At 40.2% G+C, this 22,960-nt stretch overlaps 1 protein-coding gene across 5 annotated transcripts in view; it reads right to left on the reverse strand.

Moving 5' to 3' along the window:
• LOC124554090 (zinc finger protein 708-like) overlaps window positions 1–20,041 on the reverse strand; it is a 119,869-nt gene extending 99,828 nt beyond the window's left edge. For all 5 annotated transcript variants that reach the window (XM_047128142.1, XM_047128140.1, XM_047128141.1 and 2 more), the window contains exons 1-2: window positions 19,949–20,041; window positions 16,944–17,025 (exon numbers count right to left, since the gene is read on the reverse strand). In XM_047128142.1, coding sequence (XP_046984098.1) covers window positions 16,944–17,025; window positions 19,949–20,004 — 138 coding nt within the window. In that variant the 5' untranslated portion in view covers window positions 20,005–20,041. The remainder of the gene's footprint in view (window positions 1–16,943; window positions 17,026–19,948) is intronic.
• Between the last annotated feature and the right edge of the window lie 2,919 nt (window positions 20,042–22,960).

Raw genomic sequence — 22,960 nt, forward strand, 5'->3', positions numbered from 1 at the left:
CATCCAGTGCTGGAGTTCACATACATGATACCATTAAGTTAACTGCCCATTAAAACAGGATCATGGCTTGAGTCTTGGTACCAATTTTCATATAACTTCATCAACGCAATTCTAGTTTGTGCTTATAACGTACAGAAGCAATTCTACAAACTTACAAGCTAAACTATTTCACCTGCTCAAAGATAGTGTTTAAATCCACATGGGGTTAAGTGTAACAAAATATTCTATTTTACCTGTTTCCTTGTTTCCAGCCTGGGACACACAAAAATTCTGTAAGTGTTGTCATCTTTACCCTAAGAGTAAAAACAAGACTGCTAAAGTGAATAGACACACAATTGCCAACCATCTCATTATTTTCACCCCAACTCAGCAATGATTAATTCCATGCAGTCATAAATTCTAAAATTACCTCTTTATTCTCACCCTCCTCCTACTCTTCTTTTACATTCATGCTGAATGGGTAAACCTGAGCCTGTGGTAAAAATAAACTGTAATAAGTGCATTTAAGCAGTCACAGTCCTCTCGTATAATATAAGTGTGTCATATGTACAAAGCCCAACTGTCAGACTTCGTAAGAATTAAATAGTAGTTCTGGATAAACGTTCTTAGTTTGACATTCTGGTGACACGTTCACTATGGTCTATTTCAATGGGAGGTAATAAAAAATTGTAAGACTGATTACAGACACCTTTGAAAATTGATTATGATCTCGCACTTCAGCGTTCTCCCTATGCTATTATTTTCAATCATATTTTCTAGTTTCATTATCTGCATATACAAACAAATGAAATAACACAGCCACTACCTGAAACACTGACATCAATGTCGTTCATATCAAACGACACAATACAGCGCACACGAACTGTGTGAGGGAGCAGGAACTGGACTGTCAAGTGCCATGTCACTCATACTACTTTTACAATCAGAAACATAAAATGTCTAGAACAGTTACAAAGAAAGCTTTTGTTTCACTGAACACTTATTTACAATAATATTATTAAAAAACACACACCCCCTACCTTGGCACACTATTTACTAGTGTTCTAACTTCATGAAATCCTTTTGGTGGAACAACCACATTTCTAGCTGTGAGATAAGAGTGTAGGCTACATGTTAAACCAGTCCTATTCTATGGATCAGGATGATGGGTTTTACATGCTAATCTCAAAAGAAGGCAGAGTTCTGGAAACATTATGAAGGAGCATCAACATATCAAGACTGAAAGAACCTGTAAAGTTGATCTACATTCTGGAATGAAGACAACTGAATCAGTGATAACACAAAAAGGAGATCATTAAACAGGTATAGACATTTGTTGAAAACATTAGCTAATTAGCAGCCATAGAATATTTTCTGATTGTAAATCACCTTACTGACAGAAACACAGTTGTTGTTGTTGTTGTTGTTGTTGTTGTTGTCTTCAGTCCTGAGACTGGTTTGATGCAGCTCCCCATGCTACTCTATCCTGTGCAAGCATCTTCATCTCCCAGTACCTACTGCAACCTACATCCTTCTGAATCTGCTTAGTGTATTCATCTCTTGGTCTCCCTCTACGATTTTTACCCTCCACACTGCCCTCCAATGCTAAATTTGTGATCCCTTGATGCCTCAAAACATGTCCTACCAACCAATCCCTTCATCTAGCCAAGATGTGCCACAAACTTCTCTTCTCCCCAATCCTATTCAGTACCTCATTAGTTACGTGATCTACCCACCTTATCTTCAGCATTCTTCTGTAGCACCACATTTCGAAAGCTTCTATTCTCTTCTTGTCCAAACTAGTTATCGTCCATGTTTCACTTCCATACATGGCTACACTCCATACAAATACTTTCAGAAACGACTTCCGGACACTTAAATCTATACTCGATGTTAACAAATTTCTCCTCTTCAGAAACGCTTTCCTTGCCATTGCCAGTCTACATTTTATATCCTCTCTACTTCGACCATCATCAGTTATTTTACTCCCTAAATAGCAAAACTCCTTTACTACTTCAAGTGTCTCATTTCCTAATCTAATTCCCTCAGCATCACCCGATTTAATTTGACTACATTCCATTATCCTCGTTTTGCTTTTGTTGATGTTCATCTTATATCCTCCTTTCAAGACACTGTCCATTCCGTTCACCTGCTCTTCCAAGTCCTTTGCTGTCTCTGACAGAATTACAATGTCATTGGCGAGCCTCAAAGTTTTTACTTCTTCTCCATGAATTTTAATACCTACTCCAAATTTTTCTTTTGTTTCCTTTACTTCTTGCTCAATATACAGATTGAATAACATCGGGGAGAGGCTACAACCCTGTCTCACTCCTTTCCCAAGCACTGCTTCCCTTTCATGCTCCTCGACTCTTATAACTGCCATCTGGTTTCTGTACAAATTGTAAATAGCCTTTCGCTCCCTGTATTTTACCCCTGCCACCTTCAGAATTTGAAACAGAGTATTCCAGTTAACATTGTCAAAAGCTTTCTCTAAGTCTAGAAGTGCTAGAAACGTAGGTTTGCCGTTTCTTAATCTTTCTTCTAAGATAAGTCGTAAGGTTAGTATTGCCACATGTGTTCCAACATTTCTACGGAATCCAAACTGATCTTCCCCGAGGTCCACTTCTACCAATTTTTCCATTCGTCTACAAAGAATTCGTGTTATTATTTTACAGCTGTGACTTATTAAACTGATAGTTCGGTAATTTTTACATCTATCAACACCTGCTTTCTTTGGGATTGGAATTATTATATTCTTCTTGAAGTCTGTGGGTATTTCGCCTGTCTCATACATCTTGCTCACCAGATGGTAGAGTTTTGTCATGACTGGCTCTCCCAAGGCCATCAGTAGTTCTAATGGAATGTTGTCTACTCCCGGGGCCTTGTTTTGACTCAGGTCTTTCATTGCTCTGTCAAACTCTTCACGCAGTATCTTATCTCCCATTTCGTCTTCATCTACATCCTCTTCCATTTCCATAATATTGTCCTCAAGTACATCACCCTTGTATAAACCCTCTATATACTCCTTCCACCTTTCTGCCTTCCCTTCTTTGCTTAGAACTGTGTTTCCATCGGAGCTCTTGATATTCATAGAAGTGGATCTCATCTCCAAAGGTCTCTTTAATTTTTCTGTAGACTGTATCTATCTTACCCCTAGTGAGATAAGCCTCCACATCCTTACATTTGTCCTCTAGCCATGCCTGCTTAGCCATTTTGCACTTTCTGTCGATCTCATTTTTGAGACGTTTGTATTCCTTTTTGCCTGCTTCATTTATTGCATTTTTATATTTTCTCCTTTCATCAATTAAATTCAATATTTCTTTTGTTACCCAAGGGTTTCTACTAGCCCTCGTCTTTTTACCTATTTGATCCTCTGCTGCCTTCACTACTTCATCCCTCAGAGCTACCCCTTCTTCTTCTACTGTATTCCTTTCCCCCATTCCTGTCAATTGTTCCCTTATGCTCTCCCTGAAACACTCTACAACCTCTGGTTGTTTCAGTTTATCCAGGTCCCATCTCCTTAAATTCCCACCTTTTTGCAGTTTCTTCAGTTTCAATCTGCAGTTCATAACCAATAGATTGTGGTCAGAATCCACATCTGCCCCTGGAAATGTCTTACAATTTAAAACCTGGTTCCTAAATCTCTGTCTTACCATTATATAATCTATCTGATACCTTTTAGTATCTCCAGGATTCTTCCAGGTATACAACCTTCTTTTATGATTCTTGAACCAAGTGTTAGCTATGATTAAGTTATGCTCTGTACAAAATTCTACAAGGCGGCTTCCTCTTTCATTTCTTCCCCCCCAATCCATATTCACCTACTATGTTTCCTTCTCTCCCTTTTCCTACTGACGAATTCCAGTCACCCAGGACTATTAAATTTTCGTCTCCCTTCACTACCTGAATAATTTCTTTTATCTCGTCATACATTTCATCAATTTCTTCATCATCTGCAGAGCTAGTTGGCTTGGCTAGAAACACAGTAGACCACTTAAATTTTGGAAAGAGTGTACCAACGAAATAATGAAGCAAGATGATGTATGCAAAGAGGATGCTTTGAAGAGATATTTTGGGCAGAAGATAGAAAGAACACAGCAACATGTTATTAATTGATCTTTGTATTAATTAACTGCCTACAATAATACTAATATAATAGTGCAAATAATGATAACGATTTCATTATTATTACTGCCTGAGGCCAGGCCGGCTCCCTCTTTGACTTCCCACCCCAAACTAGTGTATGTCACTTCTTTTGCTCGGAGCTTCTGATGCCATGTGGCATTGTAGAGCCACGCAGGGTACAGAGACAGTATTTGCCTTTCAGCCAAACTTGAAACAATGGAGCGACTTGTAGCTCTTTAAACATTTTGTCGAGTTAATAGTTGTAGGCACAGGTGTTAAAAAAGACAGAACATTTGTGTGGTCTCGGCTATCTGTATTTGCTGTTGATTCTTCTCACTGAAAGTCACATTATGCAAGGAGCTTTCTTAACTGAAAAAACTGTCTGGTTTGGGTTGTATTGCACGACACAATAGTTTGTGGTGTTGCCCTGGAAGGGGTTATGGTAATGTCTAGCAACCAGATAAGCTTGTTATTCCTATTCAATTCCCCATGTTGAGCAGTGGATTCAATGATTTGGTAATCCTGAACACTGTTTTAAGTGTGACCATGTTTAGCTTTAGACCGAGTTTTTGATGAAAATCATCTGACAAGTCCATTGATCTGCAGAACTACTTTGGTCATGTGGTTGTATTAAGTGAGAATGACAGTGCAATTTAGATGTTCCCTTAGTCTGTTTTAATTTTCTACTGTTGTGGTACACTGATTGTCTTGGACCTTGACTCACTGTGTGCTCATCATCATAGTGTGGGTGATAACATTGCCTCTGTACATCAGCGTCATGGACTGCCACTGCAAGCTACCCTTGGGCTGCCTTCACCCAAGTAATGTAACTTACTGTTTGAAATTTGTACTAAAATGTTGTACATTTTGAAGTTTGGAGGTTTGTTGAGTCAAGTGCTCTTCTTGTTCATAGTGTTGATCCCTGTTAGCATGGCCACATGCTTATCGGTTCTATGTAAATCACACGTGTCATATTCAGATGTCATCTAGATTTGCGAAAGTATAGCCTGTTGGTAACTGGCACATTTGAGGTTCACAGGCTGGAAAAAGCAAAAGTGTGTAAAACAGTCAAGTGTTACTGAGTTCTGAAGGTTTTTTGTATGTTCGTTCACTGAGCACTTGTGAGCTGGAGAGTAAAAGAAATTTATTCTATGTCAAGGCTAGTTACTGCTTACTAAATTCAATTGTTCGACTTATTTTAAAGTTGTCATGGAGTGACCTTTTCTCACCTTTTATTTATTTATTGCTACAAGGTGGTTCAGACTACTAATTACTGGTTCTCCTTTTTAAATTGCGTTCTTGAACTGTTACGCATGTACATTCACTTATTGAATAACTCACGCATTTTCTATGGTATACCTTAATAGTATTTTCACTGTGTCTGAAGCCAGCTATATCAATCTTGCACACTCATTCACTTATTAATTACTTAACTGCTCACTGGGGGCAAGATTTAAAGAGACTCTCTCTGCCTGCCTGAAGGCAGCTCTAGAAATCAGTGCACCTGTTTACTTTATTAAATTATCTAGATGACCTTGGACGTGTATTTTAAGAATTTCCTCGTTCTAGTAGTCCCAAGGCAGCTGTAAATTACTCTTTCTTCCAGTATAGCTATTCAGTTTTAACATTTGAGATGAGTTATCCTTCTGTGTTGTCTTAAAGAGCCATCTGTCTCCAAATATTTATTTGTTCATTTGTTGAAGCATTTGCCTAGTTGCAGTTTGTGAAGTTGGAAATTTTGAATCTAAAATCTACAAACTGGTGTCAAAAACAGCTTTTGTCTAACTATTGCCTCATTTAAATTGGTAGTAAACTAAGATGTGTAATGTCTTAAATTTGGAAAGTTCAGAGTGCTGTTTGTAATTGTGCTAATGTATCTGATTTTAGTTATTTTTCTTAAATAAATACATTTTAATAAACAATAGTGAATTATGTGAATACCTATCTGTCCAGTCCTTCCACTTAATTTCCACTTTTCCTGCTGGATGTTTGTTTGGTTGCTAACAGAGGACAGTTATTTTCCTGAAACTAAAGGGTGGCGGTATCCTAGTACTGTCATTCATCATGAGATGCTGCTGAACATTGGGTCCTGTGACTGTCCCGGATTGCCCTTATTGAAGAAGCAACAGTTTACAAATTAAAAGTGTCAGCTTCCACTTAAGGACAGTTTTACCAAACTTATAGCTCGTCTGCATGGCAGTGTGGAAACCCCTTGGTGATTAGTACCAACTGCATCAGGGGGAGAGGTGTTGCAGAAGCTGCTGGAGCTCCATCCATGACAACCTTATGGCAGAATGTACAGTGTTTAGAAAGAAGTCAGCCCCACCATAAGCAAATACATAGAATTCAGGCAACTTTATCCACTGGGATAATTGCTTGTGGGATATTCTACAATGTAATCTCTATTCTGAGCAGGTTAGATTAGCTCTGCAGTTACATGGGCAGGTGCATGACTTGCAAAGTTGAGTCAGCAAATTATGAGCAATAGGTGATGAACAAGAATCTACCACGAACAAATAACTGTTGGAAGTAGTACCAATGCTACATACAACTTTAAAGGACCAGAGGGGAATTCATTCAGAAATTACCTTACCAAATAATGTTACTGCTTCAAGCTGTAACGGAATTTTCAGTATAGAATGTAAGCCAGATGAAATCCATCCTGTGGATCACGGTCAAATTTATGTTTCATGCCGACGCTTTGGCCATCTCCAATAATGTTGTTGCCCCATGTTAAGCTGTGTTTTCAGTTGAATTTTACAGGAAAGTGCAACACCGAGGATGTTGTGTAAATAAATTATTGGGCTGAAATTCTCACCTCATTAAGAGTGCACTCAAGCAAAAACACTTGTGGCTAGTTCTGTTTCCTCGTGAACCTTTTCCTAGGTACATAGATGAATGTGTATGGCCATTCCAGCTTTGGAATTGCAAATCACAGAGATACAAATACTCAATAATATATTAGAGAAAACGCAGCCACAGGACCCTTCATGGATTACCTTTGCTAATAAATACAAACCTTTGGCGAATTAGAGGCTTTGGTGTCCACTACTGAAGCCTGAGTTTCACAGACAAGTGATGGGGATTTAAGTGTCATTATCTGGATGGGGATCGAGATTACAGGCAGTTTAGAAGGGGATCACCAATAAGGAACAAGTGTAGGATGTGTTTCTGGTGTTGAGCTCTCACTGGGAAAATTTTGCCTCTGGTTGGCAAAACTGAGTATTGGAAAATTTTCTTGGCCTGTGAAGTGGATAGTAATTAAAAATCTTAATTTTGGGGTGTGAATTTCTAAGTGGTAGTTAGATTGTCAAGGCAGGGTTGTTTATTTTAAAATTAACACAGCTGAAAAATTCAAGACGCTTGCTCCATCAAAGATGAAATGTATATGTGCTTTGACTAACAATTTGTTGTTCGATGGGATCATCAGGTCCTCAACCTCAGCCTATGTTTCTCCCATATTCTCAGTATCTATGGGCTACAGTGGCGTGTTTCATCCAGTTGTGAGTTATCATGCGGTTAATGAGAACATTGTGATTCTTCAGTTTCTCCCGGCGTATTTGTTGCTTGAACAGTCCACGGGTATACTGCCGGTTCATAGTGCCCAATGGGCACAATATTTCGGCGATCAGACATGTCAACATCGTCAGGTGCGCTGATGAACTGAGCTCCTGAGGGCGGGCAGCAGATTTAAATCCCCTCCCCCCACAGGCCACCCGCCCTCAGGAGCTCCTTTCGTCAGTGCACCTGACGATGGCGACATGTCTGATCGCCAAAATATTAAGCCTGTTGGACACTATGAACCGGCAGTATACCCATGGACTGTTCGAGCAATGAGAAGGTAGATTTGGAATCTGTGCCACATCCCAATCTGCGTAATTCTTTCACTTGGTTCAGTGGGGGGCAGTATTTTACTGTCCAGGATCTCAATCAGGCATATAATCAGATCATGTTAACAGAGGATTCCAAGCATATTACTGACTTCTGTACAAACTGGAACCTCTACGATTTTAACAGGGTGCTCTTTGATTGTCAATGAGAGTTGCTGTTCTGTCTTGCCTTCAAGATTGTGTTTTGGGTGATTTCAAGTTGAAGTGTGTGTATAATTACCTATATGGCATGGTTATTTTTAGTGCTAGTCTGTCTGAACACCTGCAACATCTTGAGGCAGTCTTGGTTTACCAGAGGGCGGCAGGACTTACTGTCAAACCATCTAAAATCACACTGGCACATAGGTTTCATTCTTGGGACATCTTAGTTCCACTGATTGCATTAGAATTCACCAGGAGCATACTAGCAATTTGCAAAAATTCCCAGCTCCTAGAAATAAGAAAAATGTGGCACGGTTCATATGCTTGGATTTTTTTTTTTTTTTTTTTTTTTTTTTTGCAAGTTTGTGCCCAATTTTACTAAATTAGAGGGATGCCTTAATAATTTAAGAAATTTCAAATGGGATGAAAGTCATCAGGAACCTTTTGAAGCCATTAAGGTGGCACTTGGTAAGCCACCAGCATTAGCCATACCCAATTTTGACCTCCCGTTCTAGTGGACGGACACCTGTTATTCTTCTTGAGTAGAAAGTAGCAGCTGTCATCCTGCAGGAACAGAGCGGGAGGGTAGGTGTGGTGGTTTGATGCCCTACAGCCTAAGCACCTTGGAAACTTTCACTTGCAGAAACGAAATATGAATGTGAAACCTTGGTGGTTCTGTTTGTCCTTGAAAAATTCAGATTTTATTTTGAACACCAGGAATATTGTTTAGAGACTGACAATCAAGCTCTTGGTTAGGCAAAATTGGGCCCACTGCTCATTCGTATTTCTGCTTTTTGGTTTAAGGTGCAACGTATTACAGGACTGCATGTCCAAAAGAAGAATTGCAAGGTGATCATGTCCTGGTGAGAATTGCCACGGCTGGTTAACAGGGGTCTTAACAGAGGTCCCAGAGTTATTCATCAGTCTGAAGACCAACCAAGAGGGGAACCCCAGAATGGCTGGTATTAGGTGGAAGTTCTTGCAAGCCCAACAAGTGCAGGTGTACAGTCTGCATAAAGGGCTGCTTTTTCGTGAAGGATGTACCCAACAAACCCCACAATATGTTTACCCAACAAGCTGATAGTACCACTATTCCATCCCACCTGGGCAGTCATTTAGACATTTATAGAACTGTTGTCAAGATAAGACAACACATCAGACAGTCCTACCTGTGTAAGGATGTCCAGCGGTTAGTGGGTGAGTGAGACAGCAATAAGGGAGCTGAGTTGAACCCGAACTCCCTCAAGGGGCTTTTGGAGTCTACCCATGAGGAATGCCTGATGTATAAATTTTTTACTGATTATATAGGTCCACTTCCTCATATGTGTGTGGGTGTTAGTCACCTATTAGTTATCATGAATGACTTTTCCCTTTTTTTTACTCATTCCGAACAGAGGAGTGACCATCCTGGAAACTATTCAGCATTTGTTATGAATTTCTTCTCTTTACCGGCCACCCAGGATGTTTGTTAGTAATAATGCTATTGATTTTGTTACCCAGCTATTCACAAGGTTCTGCATTGACAATGGAATTAAGGATGTGGCCACCAATTCTTATTATCAGCATATTTTGCTGACCAGATGAACTGCAAGTTGAAGGCTGTGCTTATTTTCCACAACAAGGCTTAGACAAAGTGGGACATGTCAGTACCATGGCTCAATTTTGTCTTGAACACTGCACAACCCAAGTCTCTGAAGGCTGCTCCAGTATCCCTTATGCTAGCACATCCAGTCAATTCTCCTCTTGTCAACCTGTGTCAATCAATGATTTCCTTGCAGAACAAGTCACCCTAGCAGTAATACAGCAGAATTGGATCCAGGCTAGGCATATTACCAAAATTGCCCATGAGGGGCTAGCCATCAGCTACAATCAGGGGCTAGATGGTTCAGTGGTGAGGTTTGGGACAGATTGTTGCTCCAAAAGCCTAATATTGCTCAAAAAGGGCAGTTAGGTTTCGCTAGCAAGCTGACTCCTCGGTTCTTGATAGCCTGTGAGAATGTCAGGGTCGTGAGCCCATCGAACATCCTGGTTCTGAATTTACGCACGCGTAAAGCCTCACACATGAATCACCCAAGTCAGGGAGAGTCAGATGTAAGGGACTCCTTAATGGCAGGGAAGGGGGATTTTCATTTGGTGGGGGAAGCTGAGCCATGGCGGGCTCCCTCTTTGAATTCCAGTCCCATGTGCCTGGCATACATCAATTCTCACAGCTCTGAGCTCGTGAGCATTGTGGAGTCACACTGGGTCATGAGGAATGGCCGTGGATCTCACAGGCAGTCAGTGTCTTGAAGCCGGACTGGAGGGTGAGCCATACAGGGCTCGTGGGCGGCATGTGCTACTTGGCCGAACCTGATGTGCCATGATCATCACCACAACTTCCAATAATGGTAACTGCCATAGTCTGACCAGCCCCAACATTATCACCCATCTAAAAGCTGATGTGTCCACCTCTAGCACAGATAACAGCAGGGAGGGGAAATACTGTTGCATGGAAGCAATGAAGCCTTGGTAGATCACTGGAGAACGTTGGCACCTATCTGTACACTCAGGTCACCTCATTCCCATGAATTCTGGAAGGAGGACGATCTCTGGCATTATGCTAAATCACATCCCAGATGTGTTTGACCAGGTTCAGAGCTGGTGAGTTGGCCACCACATCAATTGGAACTCACCACTGTGTTCCTCAAACCATTCGATCACACTCCTGGCCTTGTGAAATGGCACATTATTTTGATGAAAAATGCCACTATCAGTGGGAAATATGATTGTCATGAAGCGGTGGACCTAACATTAATCATGGGCCTTGCCATTTGTGGGAGGCTTGCATGCCTCTGCGATACAGATAGCCCTACCGTAGTTGCAGCCGCAATGGAGGGGTGTCTTGAGAGGCCAGACAAATGTGTGGCTCCTAAAGAGGGGCAGCAACCTTTTCAGTAGTTGCAGGGGCAACAGTCGGGATGAAGGACTGCCTTGTAACATTAACCAAAACAGCCTTGCTGTGCTGGTACTGCGAACGGATGAGAGCAAGGGGAAACTACAGCCGTAATTTTTCCCGAGGGCATGCAGCTTCACTGTGTGGTTAAATGATGATGGCGTCCTCTTGGGTAAAATATACCGGATGTATAGTCCCCCATTCAGATCTCTGGGTAGGGATTACTCAGGACTTTGTTATCAGGAGGAGGAGTAGGAGATTTGTGTTTATCGTCCCGCCGACGAGGCCATTAGAGACGGAGCACAAGCTCGGATTGGGATAGAATGGGAAAGGAAATCGGCCGTGCCCTTTCAAAGGAACCAGCCCGGTATTTGCCTGAAACGATTTAGGGCAATCAAATAAAACCTAAATCAGGATGGCCGGAGACGGGTTTGAACTGTCGTCCTCCTGAATGCGAGTCCGGTGAGCTAACCACTGCACCACCTCGCTTGGTTTCATTACCAGGAGAAAGAAAACTGGCATTCTATGGATTAGAGAGTGGAATGTCAAATCCCTTAATTGGGCAGTTCAGTTAGAAAATTTAAAAAGGGAACTGGATGGGTTAAAGTGGGAATTAGTGAAGTTCAATGGCAGGAGGAACAAGACTTCTGGTCAGGAGAATACAGGGTTATAAATACAAAATCAAATAGGGGTAACAGAGGAGTAGGTTTAATAATGAAAACAATATGATTGCAGAGTTCGAATACACCATGGTCACAGTTCCTACAACACTACACTATCACAGACGTCTGGTAACACCGTGTACTACAGTTGGTCTGTGTGCGGAGATGAATGCAGAATAACAATAGCAGCAATACATGCGGACACTGCGACAGCTAGACCAAACCACAACAGTGCACTACAGCCACAATCGTAAACACGAGTCGTCATCGTAAACATGTCCCTGCAGATGCTGCTCGCCGACCGTGGCCCGTGTTTGTTACAACACGCAACTGAACGTCGGAGGTTTCAAGCGTCAACTTTAGGTTACAATATCTCCGGAGGTAATTAACATTTTACAATGCAACAAACAGCACTGATTACATATTTGTTTATATGTTCAGATGTGCTAACAAAACTAATGGGGTTCCATTTAAAAAAACATAGGTTTGTGTTAAAAACATACCTCCGTGCATTTTTTTTATGGTTTGTATTAACCAATTACACTAGCCCCTCTCCTCACATTCGGTCTGCGGAATCGATTCGTCAGTATTTGATGTGGTTTACGAAATATATCCAGCGGTAATGTTAGGTGACTCTTCCTGTATAGAGGGGTTAGAGGGGTCTATATAAGGGCAATGTACTTGCAGGCAATGTTATTGAAATGGAAGAGGACGTAGATGAAACTGGAGATATGATACTGCATGAAGAATTTGAGAAATCACTGAAAGACCTATGTCGAACCAAGGCCCTGGGAGTAGACAACACCCATTAGGGCTACTGATAGCCTTGGGAGAGCCAGCCTTGACAAAACTCTACCATCTGGTGAGCAAGAGGTATGAGAAAGGCAAAATACCCTCAGACTTCAAGAAGAATATAATAATTGCAATCCCAAAGAAAGCAAGTCCTGACAGGTGCGAAAATTACCTAACTATCAGTTTAATAAGTCATGGCTGCAAAATACTAACATGAACTCTTTAGAGACGAATTGAAAAACTGGTAGAAGCTGAACTCGGGGAAGATTGTTTGAATTCTGTAGAAATGGAACATGCGAGGCAATACAGACCCTATGACTTATCTTAGAAGATGGATTAAGGAAAGACAAAGCTACATTGCTAGTATTTGTACACTTAGAGAAAGCTTTTAACAATCTTGACTGGAACACTCTTTCAAATTCTGAAGGTGGCGGTTGTCAAATACGGGGAGCGAAAAACTATTTACAATTTCTGCAGAAACCAGATGGCATTAATAAGAGTTGAGGGGCATGAAAGGGAAGCAGTGGTTGGGAAGGGAGTGAGACAGGGTTGTAGCCTATCCTCGTTGTTCAATCTGTATATTAAACAAGCAGTAAAGGAAACAAAAGAAAAATATGGAGTAGGAATTAAAATCCAGGGAGAAGAAATAAAAATGTTGAGGTTTGCTGATGAAATTGTAATTCTGTCGGAGACAGCAAAGGACCTGGAAGAGCAGTTGAACGGAATGTTCAGTGAATTCAGAGGAGGATGCAAGATGAACATAAACAAAAGCAAAGTGAGTATAACAAAATGTAGATGAATTAAATCATGTGCTGCTTATGCAATTAGATTAGGAAATGATACAATTGAAGTAGATGAGTTTTGCTATTTGTGGAGCAAAATAACGCATGATGGTCAAAATAGAGAGGATATAAAGTGTAGACTGGCAATGGCAAGGGAAGTGTTTCTGAAGAAGGAAAATTTGTTAACATCAAGCACTGATTTAAGTGTCGTTTGGGGAGACCAAGGCATGAATGCACTAAACAGAGTCAGGAGGAAGTAGGTTGCAGTAGTTACTTGGAGATGAAGAAGCTTGCACAGGATAGAGTAGCATGGAGAGCTGCATCAAACCAGCCTCAGGACTAAAGATCACAACAGAAGGGGTGGGTGTGGTTTGCAACCAGTTTACAATACTCCTTTTCTGACAGTGTCTCACAGAAGCTCCACTGGACCAATGGATGCCCACATGGACGTTTCCCAGAGTATAATGCAGGCCCTGCCAGTACACGAGTCAAGGAGCTGGTCCTGTTGTGGGTGACAGAAATGCACCCTCCCAAAGGCATGATGAAGGTATCAGGATTCATCACATCAGGCAATGCTCTGCCATTGTGCCAACATCCAGCATCAATAGTTACATGCCTATTTCAGTTGTAATTGTCGATGTTGTGGCGTTAACACTGGCACACTGATGGGTCATCAGCTGCACAGACTCATCATTAGGAGTGTTTGGAGCATTGTGCATGCAGACACTTTTACTCTGCCCAGCATTAATGTCTGATGTTAGTTATGCCACAGTTTGCTGCCTGTCTTGTTTTACCAGTCTGCCTAGCCTATGATATGTACCACCTGTCATGAGGGGTGCTTGTCCCATCCCACAATGTCTGGACATGGTTTCACTTTTGTTTCACCATGTGTTGAAGACAACCACCACAGCACTCATCAAACACCCAACAAGTTGTGCACTTTCCAAAATACTCATGCCAAGCCTTCCGGCCAGCAAAATCTGCTCTCAGTCAAACTCTGATCATGTGCATTCCCCATTCTATCAGTGATTATAATGTTTTGACTGATGTGAATATGGATACAATATTATCACTTCCAAATGAATGCTGGGCAATGCCAAGGGAACTATTCTGCAACATTCGAGGCAATTGTCAAATGCATTGATTTATTACAATTGTGTACTGGAAAACAATGAGTCCAAATTTTTATTCTGTTCTTAATATCAGTGAAGTATGACTTGTCATGTGTACTGCTCTGTCGATGTTTCCACTCTCCTGACACAATATGCACCACCCTCCTGCTGGAGAGTTCTGAACTGCAGATTGTAACATAGGTGTGTGTTATTTAACTGTGTTGGCACATGAGAAAACCCTCAGAAAACAGAGCACAAAATCAAATAGTTCATCCACACATGGAGCACCCTCTCCTTCAGCATAACAATGCCAGACCATACAGAAGTGTTTCTGCACTTGCAACCTTTGATTCATTATTATCGATCATCCTCCATAATGTCCCAGCTTGACCCAATGAATTTTCAACTGTTTCCAAAACTTTAAGAACACCTTCAAGGATAATAGTGATGAATTGGTGTGGGCAGAGGTGAGGCTGGGGTTCTGCCAACAAAGTCAAAGATTCTACAGTGATGACACCAACAACTAGGATGTCTCATTGGGAGGAAAGTGTTCACTGCCAGGGTGACTATGTTTGAAATAAATATATAAACATGAAGAATAAAAATGTAAAATGTTTATAAAGTCTGTTTTTATTAAAATGCTTCAATAATTTTCAAATAAAAATTTTGAGCCATTACTTTACAGCAAGTCTCACGGCCAAAATATACACCAATAAAATTTAAGTTTTAATTAATTAGACAAAGACCACGGCTTTCAATTTATATAATGTCAACGTGCATCTCTTGAAGTCATAGGGAAGTTCAGTCCATTAACTAACACAGGACACAATGTAGAAGAAGACTTCTTGTGGGTATAAGTTACATTCTGGGCACCATCTGGATTTTTCGGTAAACATTAGGCTGTGCTACTGGTCAATTTGTTACCACATCCTTTATTTGGCTTTCATATTTCTTGGGTTTCTCAGCTCACAGCTACACTGCCACCTTTCAACCTAGGCTAGGCCTTCAGCTACACTATGGATCAGTCTCTCACCACAACATATGTTTCAAGGGGGGATGGGATCCTAAACCCCATTTTAAACTTTTAGCTTTTGAATAGTCCTCACATTCAGGTGCAAGATCAATGACTGTTCAAACTGCTTTTCATTCACACAATATGTGTTGTGCATACATATTCCATATGCCAAACCATCATTACATCAGGGGTCAAAGCCACAGCCTGAACTTTATTGGATCCAACCACTCTTTTACTGTGTTTCATAAAATTTAGTATATTTACTTTCTATCATTCTCATAGTGATGGTTTAGGATTACTGTTGTGATACTGCTAGTCAAATTAATTGCAAGCTGTTCACGAAGTTTGAATGAAATATAATGAATCACTCACATATATTCAAACGCAAATGTGGCATTAATGCTATCACAGTACTTCTGCAGTTGCACCCAAGATTTATATCGAAACAAATAAATATGTTCAGCACAGATAGTTCACAAGTAGTTTGCATGATTGTGTCAGGACCCTCAATTCTGTTTTACAGAATAAATATACTAGTGGCGCGAAGTGAATTTGTATGATTGCTGACAGCTGAATACCCCACAAATGGTTGCACTGCATCAGATTTTAAGTGACAAATATATGTCAGATTATTTCCATCAGTAACTGGAGTATCCTGTGTAACAATGTGCAGCAAATGCAGAAAGTGGTTATGAACAAACCTGTCAATATTTAATGTATAACTCAATAGCTTCACCAAACCTTTGCTGCCGAAATGACATGGATATCGAAACAAATAAATGTTCAGCACAGATAGTTCACAAGTAGTTTGTGTGATTGTGTCAGGACCCTCAATTCTGATTGTCAGAATAAAAATACTAGCGGCATCTGCATTCTGCACCTACAGGCTGTGTAACAATTTATGCTTCCATGTATTCTTTGCCTGAAATTTATATTTACTGCTGAGAGTTCTACTTACACTTTATTCACATATTCAAAGTCAACACCTAATGTTAATAGTACTACAAAATGTACTCCTCAGATTATTGACCATGTGAATGTCACTTCAAAATTATTCGCAAATAATTTGTTTTACATCATCAATAAATAAATTACAATTCCATTGCACGATACACTGTAATAATGCATTAACTGCACCCATACCATTTATAAATTTAATGGCACTGCTCACATTCACAATAGTCATAGTTATTCGTAAGTTGCACATTAAGGTTCTTACTTAAAAGAAGTGTATACAGAGCAGAATATACCCACTTTATCAGTATAATTGGGTTGTGCATTAAAATCTTCCATGTTTACTGAACATCAAATTGAAACTCTTGCTCAATTCTATGCGAGGTTTAGTACAACACTAATTTCAATGCACTGTGCAAAATTTTACATATAAGACAGTTTATCAGTTTTTTAGTAAACAGAATTACTCATGTTTCCAGCAGTATGACATGAATTGTATGTATTCACTTATGATACTACACACAGAAAAACACTGAAGAAATACAAGTAAGCCACTTACCATGGAGTGTAACTCAGTTTGTACTTCATCTGTTTCCTCTTTTTTAATCCACATTGTTGGCACCTGGTACATAGCTTCAGTTCTACAGTGTGGGGAAAGAAAAGCAATCAAATAAGATCAGCTGTACACAGTTTCCATTGTTACCATGAGGTATAGCTCAAAGACAGTATTATCACTCATCTACTGGGTGCATAAATGGGTGATTACACAGAAAACTGATTCTAAGTGGTTGAGGAAAAGTGTGTTCAGTGACAAATTGATTTACATTTCTCAGGTTATGAAGGGTGGGTACAATCATAAAATACTATGCACTGGAAACGGAGAAGTTACAGTTGCAACTGCTCCTTTGTAACACTGGCTTATGGATACTGTCTTATTGTGACAATTATGGAAGATATGTATTTTTTTTGGTGCATTCACTAACTTTGGCATTACGAACAAAGCAGTCAATAGATTGCAGCGAAATTATTGAATATCACCAAATATTTAATTCTATACTTTATTCGTTGTGTTATTTTCAGTCTCATAGGGACATGATGAAAATCCAGACGTATGGATTGTTTGCTTATCAGCGAATGTGCGTTTTCAACATAGGTATTACTGAAACTTTCTTCATCTGTATTCATTCACAATTGTATACTCAATTTACAGTAAACAATTTGGAATCTTTACCTGCTATTAAAGATAAACATATACCTGTGCTGTAGATTGCACACTGCAATGTGGAAGTTCTCATTCTTGATTACCATCAAGATTAAACATTGTTGAGTTTTTTCTTACAACACTGATTCCCAGAAACGACTTCCTACTAACTGTAACTATGATGAAGATCTATTGAGTTCTGATGAATGCTTTTTGTTAGAGAAACTACAGTTAATTTGAACCTCGTATTTCGACAGTTACTGAATAATGTTAGAGTATTCTTATACAGAACTCCATTAAAACTAACACTACAGCAAACTGGTATTTACACATGATTAGACGAATACTAACGACACGAATAACCAAAGCACAGTGAAAATTAACAAAATGCAACAGACTTAATAACTTCTACAGCATTTCCTGTCATACGAACATGCTCAAACCGTGAAATGGTGTAGTAGCTGTGGGCACTTGAAATGCGATGACGTTAGCCGAAAATACAGAAGCTTCCGATCACGCCCGTCTGCTTCGACGCATGTCACAAATATGGCGGAAACGACCATAAACCACGATTCCAATATGGCGCATATAAAGTCGTTACGTACACATTATGAGGACGAAAATACATCGGAAAACAGAGACACGTTCCACAAAAAGCCTAATGACTAACGGGACAAGCGCGGGATATTGGGGTTTTTGGGTGGGGACAAAATATAAACAAATTTAGACACCCACCCCCATACAAAACAAAACGACGAAAAAAACCGACATCACAAAACTCCACAAATACCACTAAACAATATCATCTGGAATCGGACACTTCCCTTGACCTATATAGCTCAACAGTAGCTAGCGATCCCATAAATTAGGATCAAACACTTCCCTTGACCTATATAGCACAAAAACATCTCCCGATACCTGCGCACTGTCAATTTTATCCATCATATTCATTCCTGAACGAAAACAACAACCGATCAATTTTACTAAAATTACCACAAGATGTACAGCGAACAACACTAAATTAATCTTCACACAAAATCGTTAACTCACTGAAACGAATTCGACTACAAACAGCCGACACTCGAACAGTTATGGATAATGAGCAAGAGCAAACTGAGCCCATTACATCACACAAACGAGAACTCTGAATATACCACCAAAGAGGACCACAAACCACAACACGACGACATCTACAAACATGCCACACACTCAAACCAAACTCCGCGCCGTCATGACGTCACACACAACACCCTTACGTCACGGGTCAAAGCCGACGCGTGGGATCGGACGCTTCTGTCGACCCCTTTCTTCCTCTGTTCATTCACGGATGTATACCCAATTTACAGTAGGCACCATTATTTTGGAATCTTTACATGCTATTAAAGAAAACCACATACCTGCAATGCGGAATTTCTCATTTTTTATTACTATCAAGATTAAAGATTGGTTAGTTTTTTCTTACAAAACTGATGTACTGAAACGACTTCCCACTATCTGTATATATTATGTATGACCTAAGTTCTGATGACATGTAATGCTTTATTAGACAAATTACAGTTAAGTTCATCTGTACCTCGTATTTCGCCAGTTCCTAAATATTGTTAAAGAATTCTTACACAGAACTCCAGTAAAACACACACACTACAACACACTAGTATTTACACATGATTAGACGAATATTACCGACACGAATAATCAAAGCACAGTGTAAACTAACAAAATGCAACACAATTACAGCATTTCCTTTCATGCAAACATACTCAAACCATGAAATGAGGAAGTAACTGTTGGCATCTGAAAAAAATGCTTACGTTAGCCCTAAAATCTGGAGCCGCTGTATGACTACATCAGATCACAGCAAATTATCATCACAAACGTTATTACACCTAAGTCAACATAACCGTACTAACATAGTGATTGTTCGAACTTCACTGTCCACCTTTCCTCGTATGTCACGCATGGCAATCATTGCATAGACAAACTGCTCCTGACAACACGTCACAATCTTAGCCGATACTTTTTTGAAGATACACGTAATGATTTTACCGGGCAGACCAAAACAGCAAGCACTAGTGAATCAGGTATTTGATTGTTATGAACATAACCTGAAAAAATTACAATATTCACACACCATCACCAAGCATACTATAGGTGATGTGATCACAATTAAATAAAGAATAAAACAAAAGAAGACAGCAGCATCAAATATAGCTACCACAGTGTCTGCAACAGATATCATCGAACTATTACACTCATCATACTCAACTGCTATGGTAATAGAAATGAAGTACCATGTGAATTTACTTCGGAAACAATTTTTTTCACTAATTTTTGTTTGCAGTTTATAAACGCTTATAGATTACCTGGAGTATGTCACACACAAATTTCCGCAAAACCAAGAGATTGCAGCTGATTGCATACACGAACGAGCAAAACCAATGAGCTTGCAGCAAGACAAAGCACTATGCTGTGGGCTGTGACAGAAGCAGTATCAAAGAACTAAAAAGATAAAGTGCGAAAATTAAATTCCATAGGATGTTCAATCTCTTTGGTAAATACGTATCGTTATTTTAGTACAACAACTAGATAACATAAAATAGCTGTTATTGAAGGAATCCGTTTGAAAATTTCTTGGACTTTTAAATCTTCACTGTACTGTGTGGGAACACTGATCTGAACAGGGATATCACATGATTGTAATTTTCCTTTGTTACAGGGAGCACGCGCATCTACAGGGTGGTTGACAGAGAGTCTTGTTGATTTTCCGTGTTGTTTTCTCGTTAGAGTTATGAGCTCTAAACACTTCGTCAAAGTTTTCATTAAATCACATAACAAATGGACGCTGTTTTATGACATTCCCATCCGAAGAAGGAAGGAAGATCGTATTTAACGCCACATGGACATCAAGGTAATTAGAGACAGTGCACAAGCTCGGATTGTGTTAAGGATGGGGAAGGAAATCGGCTGTGCCGTTTCAAATAAAACATCCTGGCTTTTGCTTCGAGCCATTTAGGGAAGTCACGCAACACCTAAATCTCTATGGTCAGATACTGGTTTGAACAATCGTTCTTCCAATTGCGAGTCCAGTAATCGGTCTTAGTAATCTGACTGGTTTCCTTTTCAAATCTTCTTTTGTAACAGCAATGTAATGAATCGGATGATACAGCCAGTTGATAATCTTCTCACGGGTTGTTTGATGAACAATATAAGGTTAGTCACTCCCTTCTTGTCGCATATTCACCAACAATATTCCAGTCAGCAGGCCAGTTCACTTTAACCAACTTTTTTAAAATTCTGTAGTTATTGCCAAAGGCAATGAGATACATTCCATTTCACTGTGAGAATAAGCATAAATTTTAACTCAATGAATTCTAGGTTAGCTTTTCCAGTGTTTGATTAATTCTAGGTTAGATATTTCCTGAATAGCGGACGAGCATGTCGCAGGAACAAATTTGTTTGGATTCTGCCCTGCGCAACAATCGCTAAAATGAGCTTTACCATTGTTGGTAGAGACTTCAGCATCCATACAAACAGCTTTCTATCTCGCATCTTACTCGTTTTCCCTATATTTCCGAGCACATGAAACAGTCTTCTTATTTTGACTTTATGGCACTGTCTGAAAAATTTAAAAAAATCAGTCGCTGCTTGTAAAACAAAGTATTGTTCATGAGATCAGTTATTGTCAACAAAACTTGCTGGAAACAGCAATTGCAGCTTACAATTCTTTTATATAAGTTTTGGGCCCACTCCATCTCTTGTACCTTCTCCTCTTGAGCCCTGTCTTCTTCTAAAAGGTGAGCATTATAATTAGGTGTAAATGCATCTTTATTGACTCCAGGCCATGTACAAACATCACTGATCTTTATGACTACAAAGTCTTTCGTGACGGAGTCCTTGCACCAGAAGTTCTCGGTTTACTTGCCGCATCAGATTTGGATAACATCCAAAGCTTTCGATGACTACCTCCATCATCTTCGTCAGGGGTGAAACTGATTGTTGTGGACCATTTTTTTTTTTTTTTTCTTTATTGTATTTCAATTCCCCATCGGGGCGGGCTGGCAGCAGCATATGCGCTGCTCTTCAGCCGAAAGACATAGAACAAAACAAGAGAAGACATTTAAAAACAGCAAAGGAGAGAAGAAGGCGAACATAGATATAAAAAGGGAGAACATCATGGAAGGCAATATACAAAAAACGGGGTGACTGTAAAATGGAGATAAAAAACTGTTTAAAAGTAGCACACACAAAAAGCCACACACTGCGACGATTAAAAGAACACAAGGCACAGTATGACTGGAGCATAAAGGTGTTGACGGATGGCATAGCACACGTCGTGGACCAGTGAGGCTTCCGCTTTTATAAGCAGTGGATGGCATCTCATTGGCTGGATTACGTCACGGTGAAAACGGCGCGTACCGAGGTGGCGGCCTCTGTATCTATAGATTTTCTTTGCGCGCTTTATCCAGCGTTGCTTGCAGCGCCATCCATCGCACAAGGTGGAGAACTGCGAGGAATGTCAGAAGTCTCCCTCTGCGCTTTTTTCTTTATCAATTGCGCGCTTCCATGCATTCCTGAGTGCATAACCAGAGCCTCTGTAGAAGTTATTTTCACAGAGTCTAATTTCAACTGCTTCCCTGATGACAGAGTCCCAATAGTTTGAAGCGTGAGCAAGTACTCTTGTTTCATCGAATGAAATCTTATGTTTATTTAGCAAACTGTTCTCAGCCACCGTCGATGTTTCTAGATACCTGTTTTGCAGGTGACGCTGATGTTCCACACAGCGATCGGCAACAGTTCTTATAGATTGGCCCACATAATTTTTGCCACACTCGCAAGGAATGCTGTATATTCCCGGTACTCTCAGGCCGAGATTATCTTTCACGGGTCACAACATTTCCTTAATCTTCCTGGGTGTCCGGAAGACTGGTCTGATTCCCTGCCGACTCTGGACTCTGCCGATCTTGCTGGTCGTTGCACCGCAGAATGGTAGCCGCGCGATGTGTTGGTCCTCTTCATCTGCTCGAACAGCGCCATTCCTAGGTTTCTTCGCCAGAGTAGATACGATATCACGATCGGGATATCCATTTTTTCTGAATACCGTCGTCAGATGGTTAATCTCGGAGCCGAGGTGATCCTTGTCCGAAATAGTCCTTGCTCTGTGTACCAAGGTATTCAGCATAGCTCTCTTCTGAGCTGGGCGGTGAAAACTATGCGCGTTTAGATATAAATCTGTATGTGTCGGTTTTCTGTACACAGAATGTCCGAGACGTCCATCTGATTTGCGTTCCACCAGCACATCTAAGAAGGGTAACTTCCCATCTTTCTCCACCTCCACTGTAAATCGTATGTTCTGATGTATACCATTCAAATGATCA

This window comes from Schistocerca americana, chromosome 11, assembly GCF_021461395.2.
Source record: "Schistocerca americana isolate TAMUIC-IGC-003095 chromosome 11, iqSchAmer2.1, whole genome shotgun sequence".
NCBI lineage: Eukaryota > Metazoa > Arthropoda > Insecta > Orthoptera > Acrididae > Schistocerca > Schistocerca americana.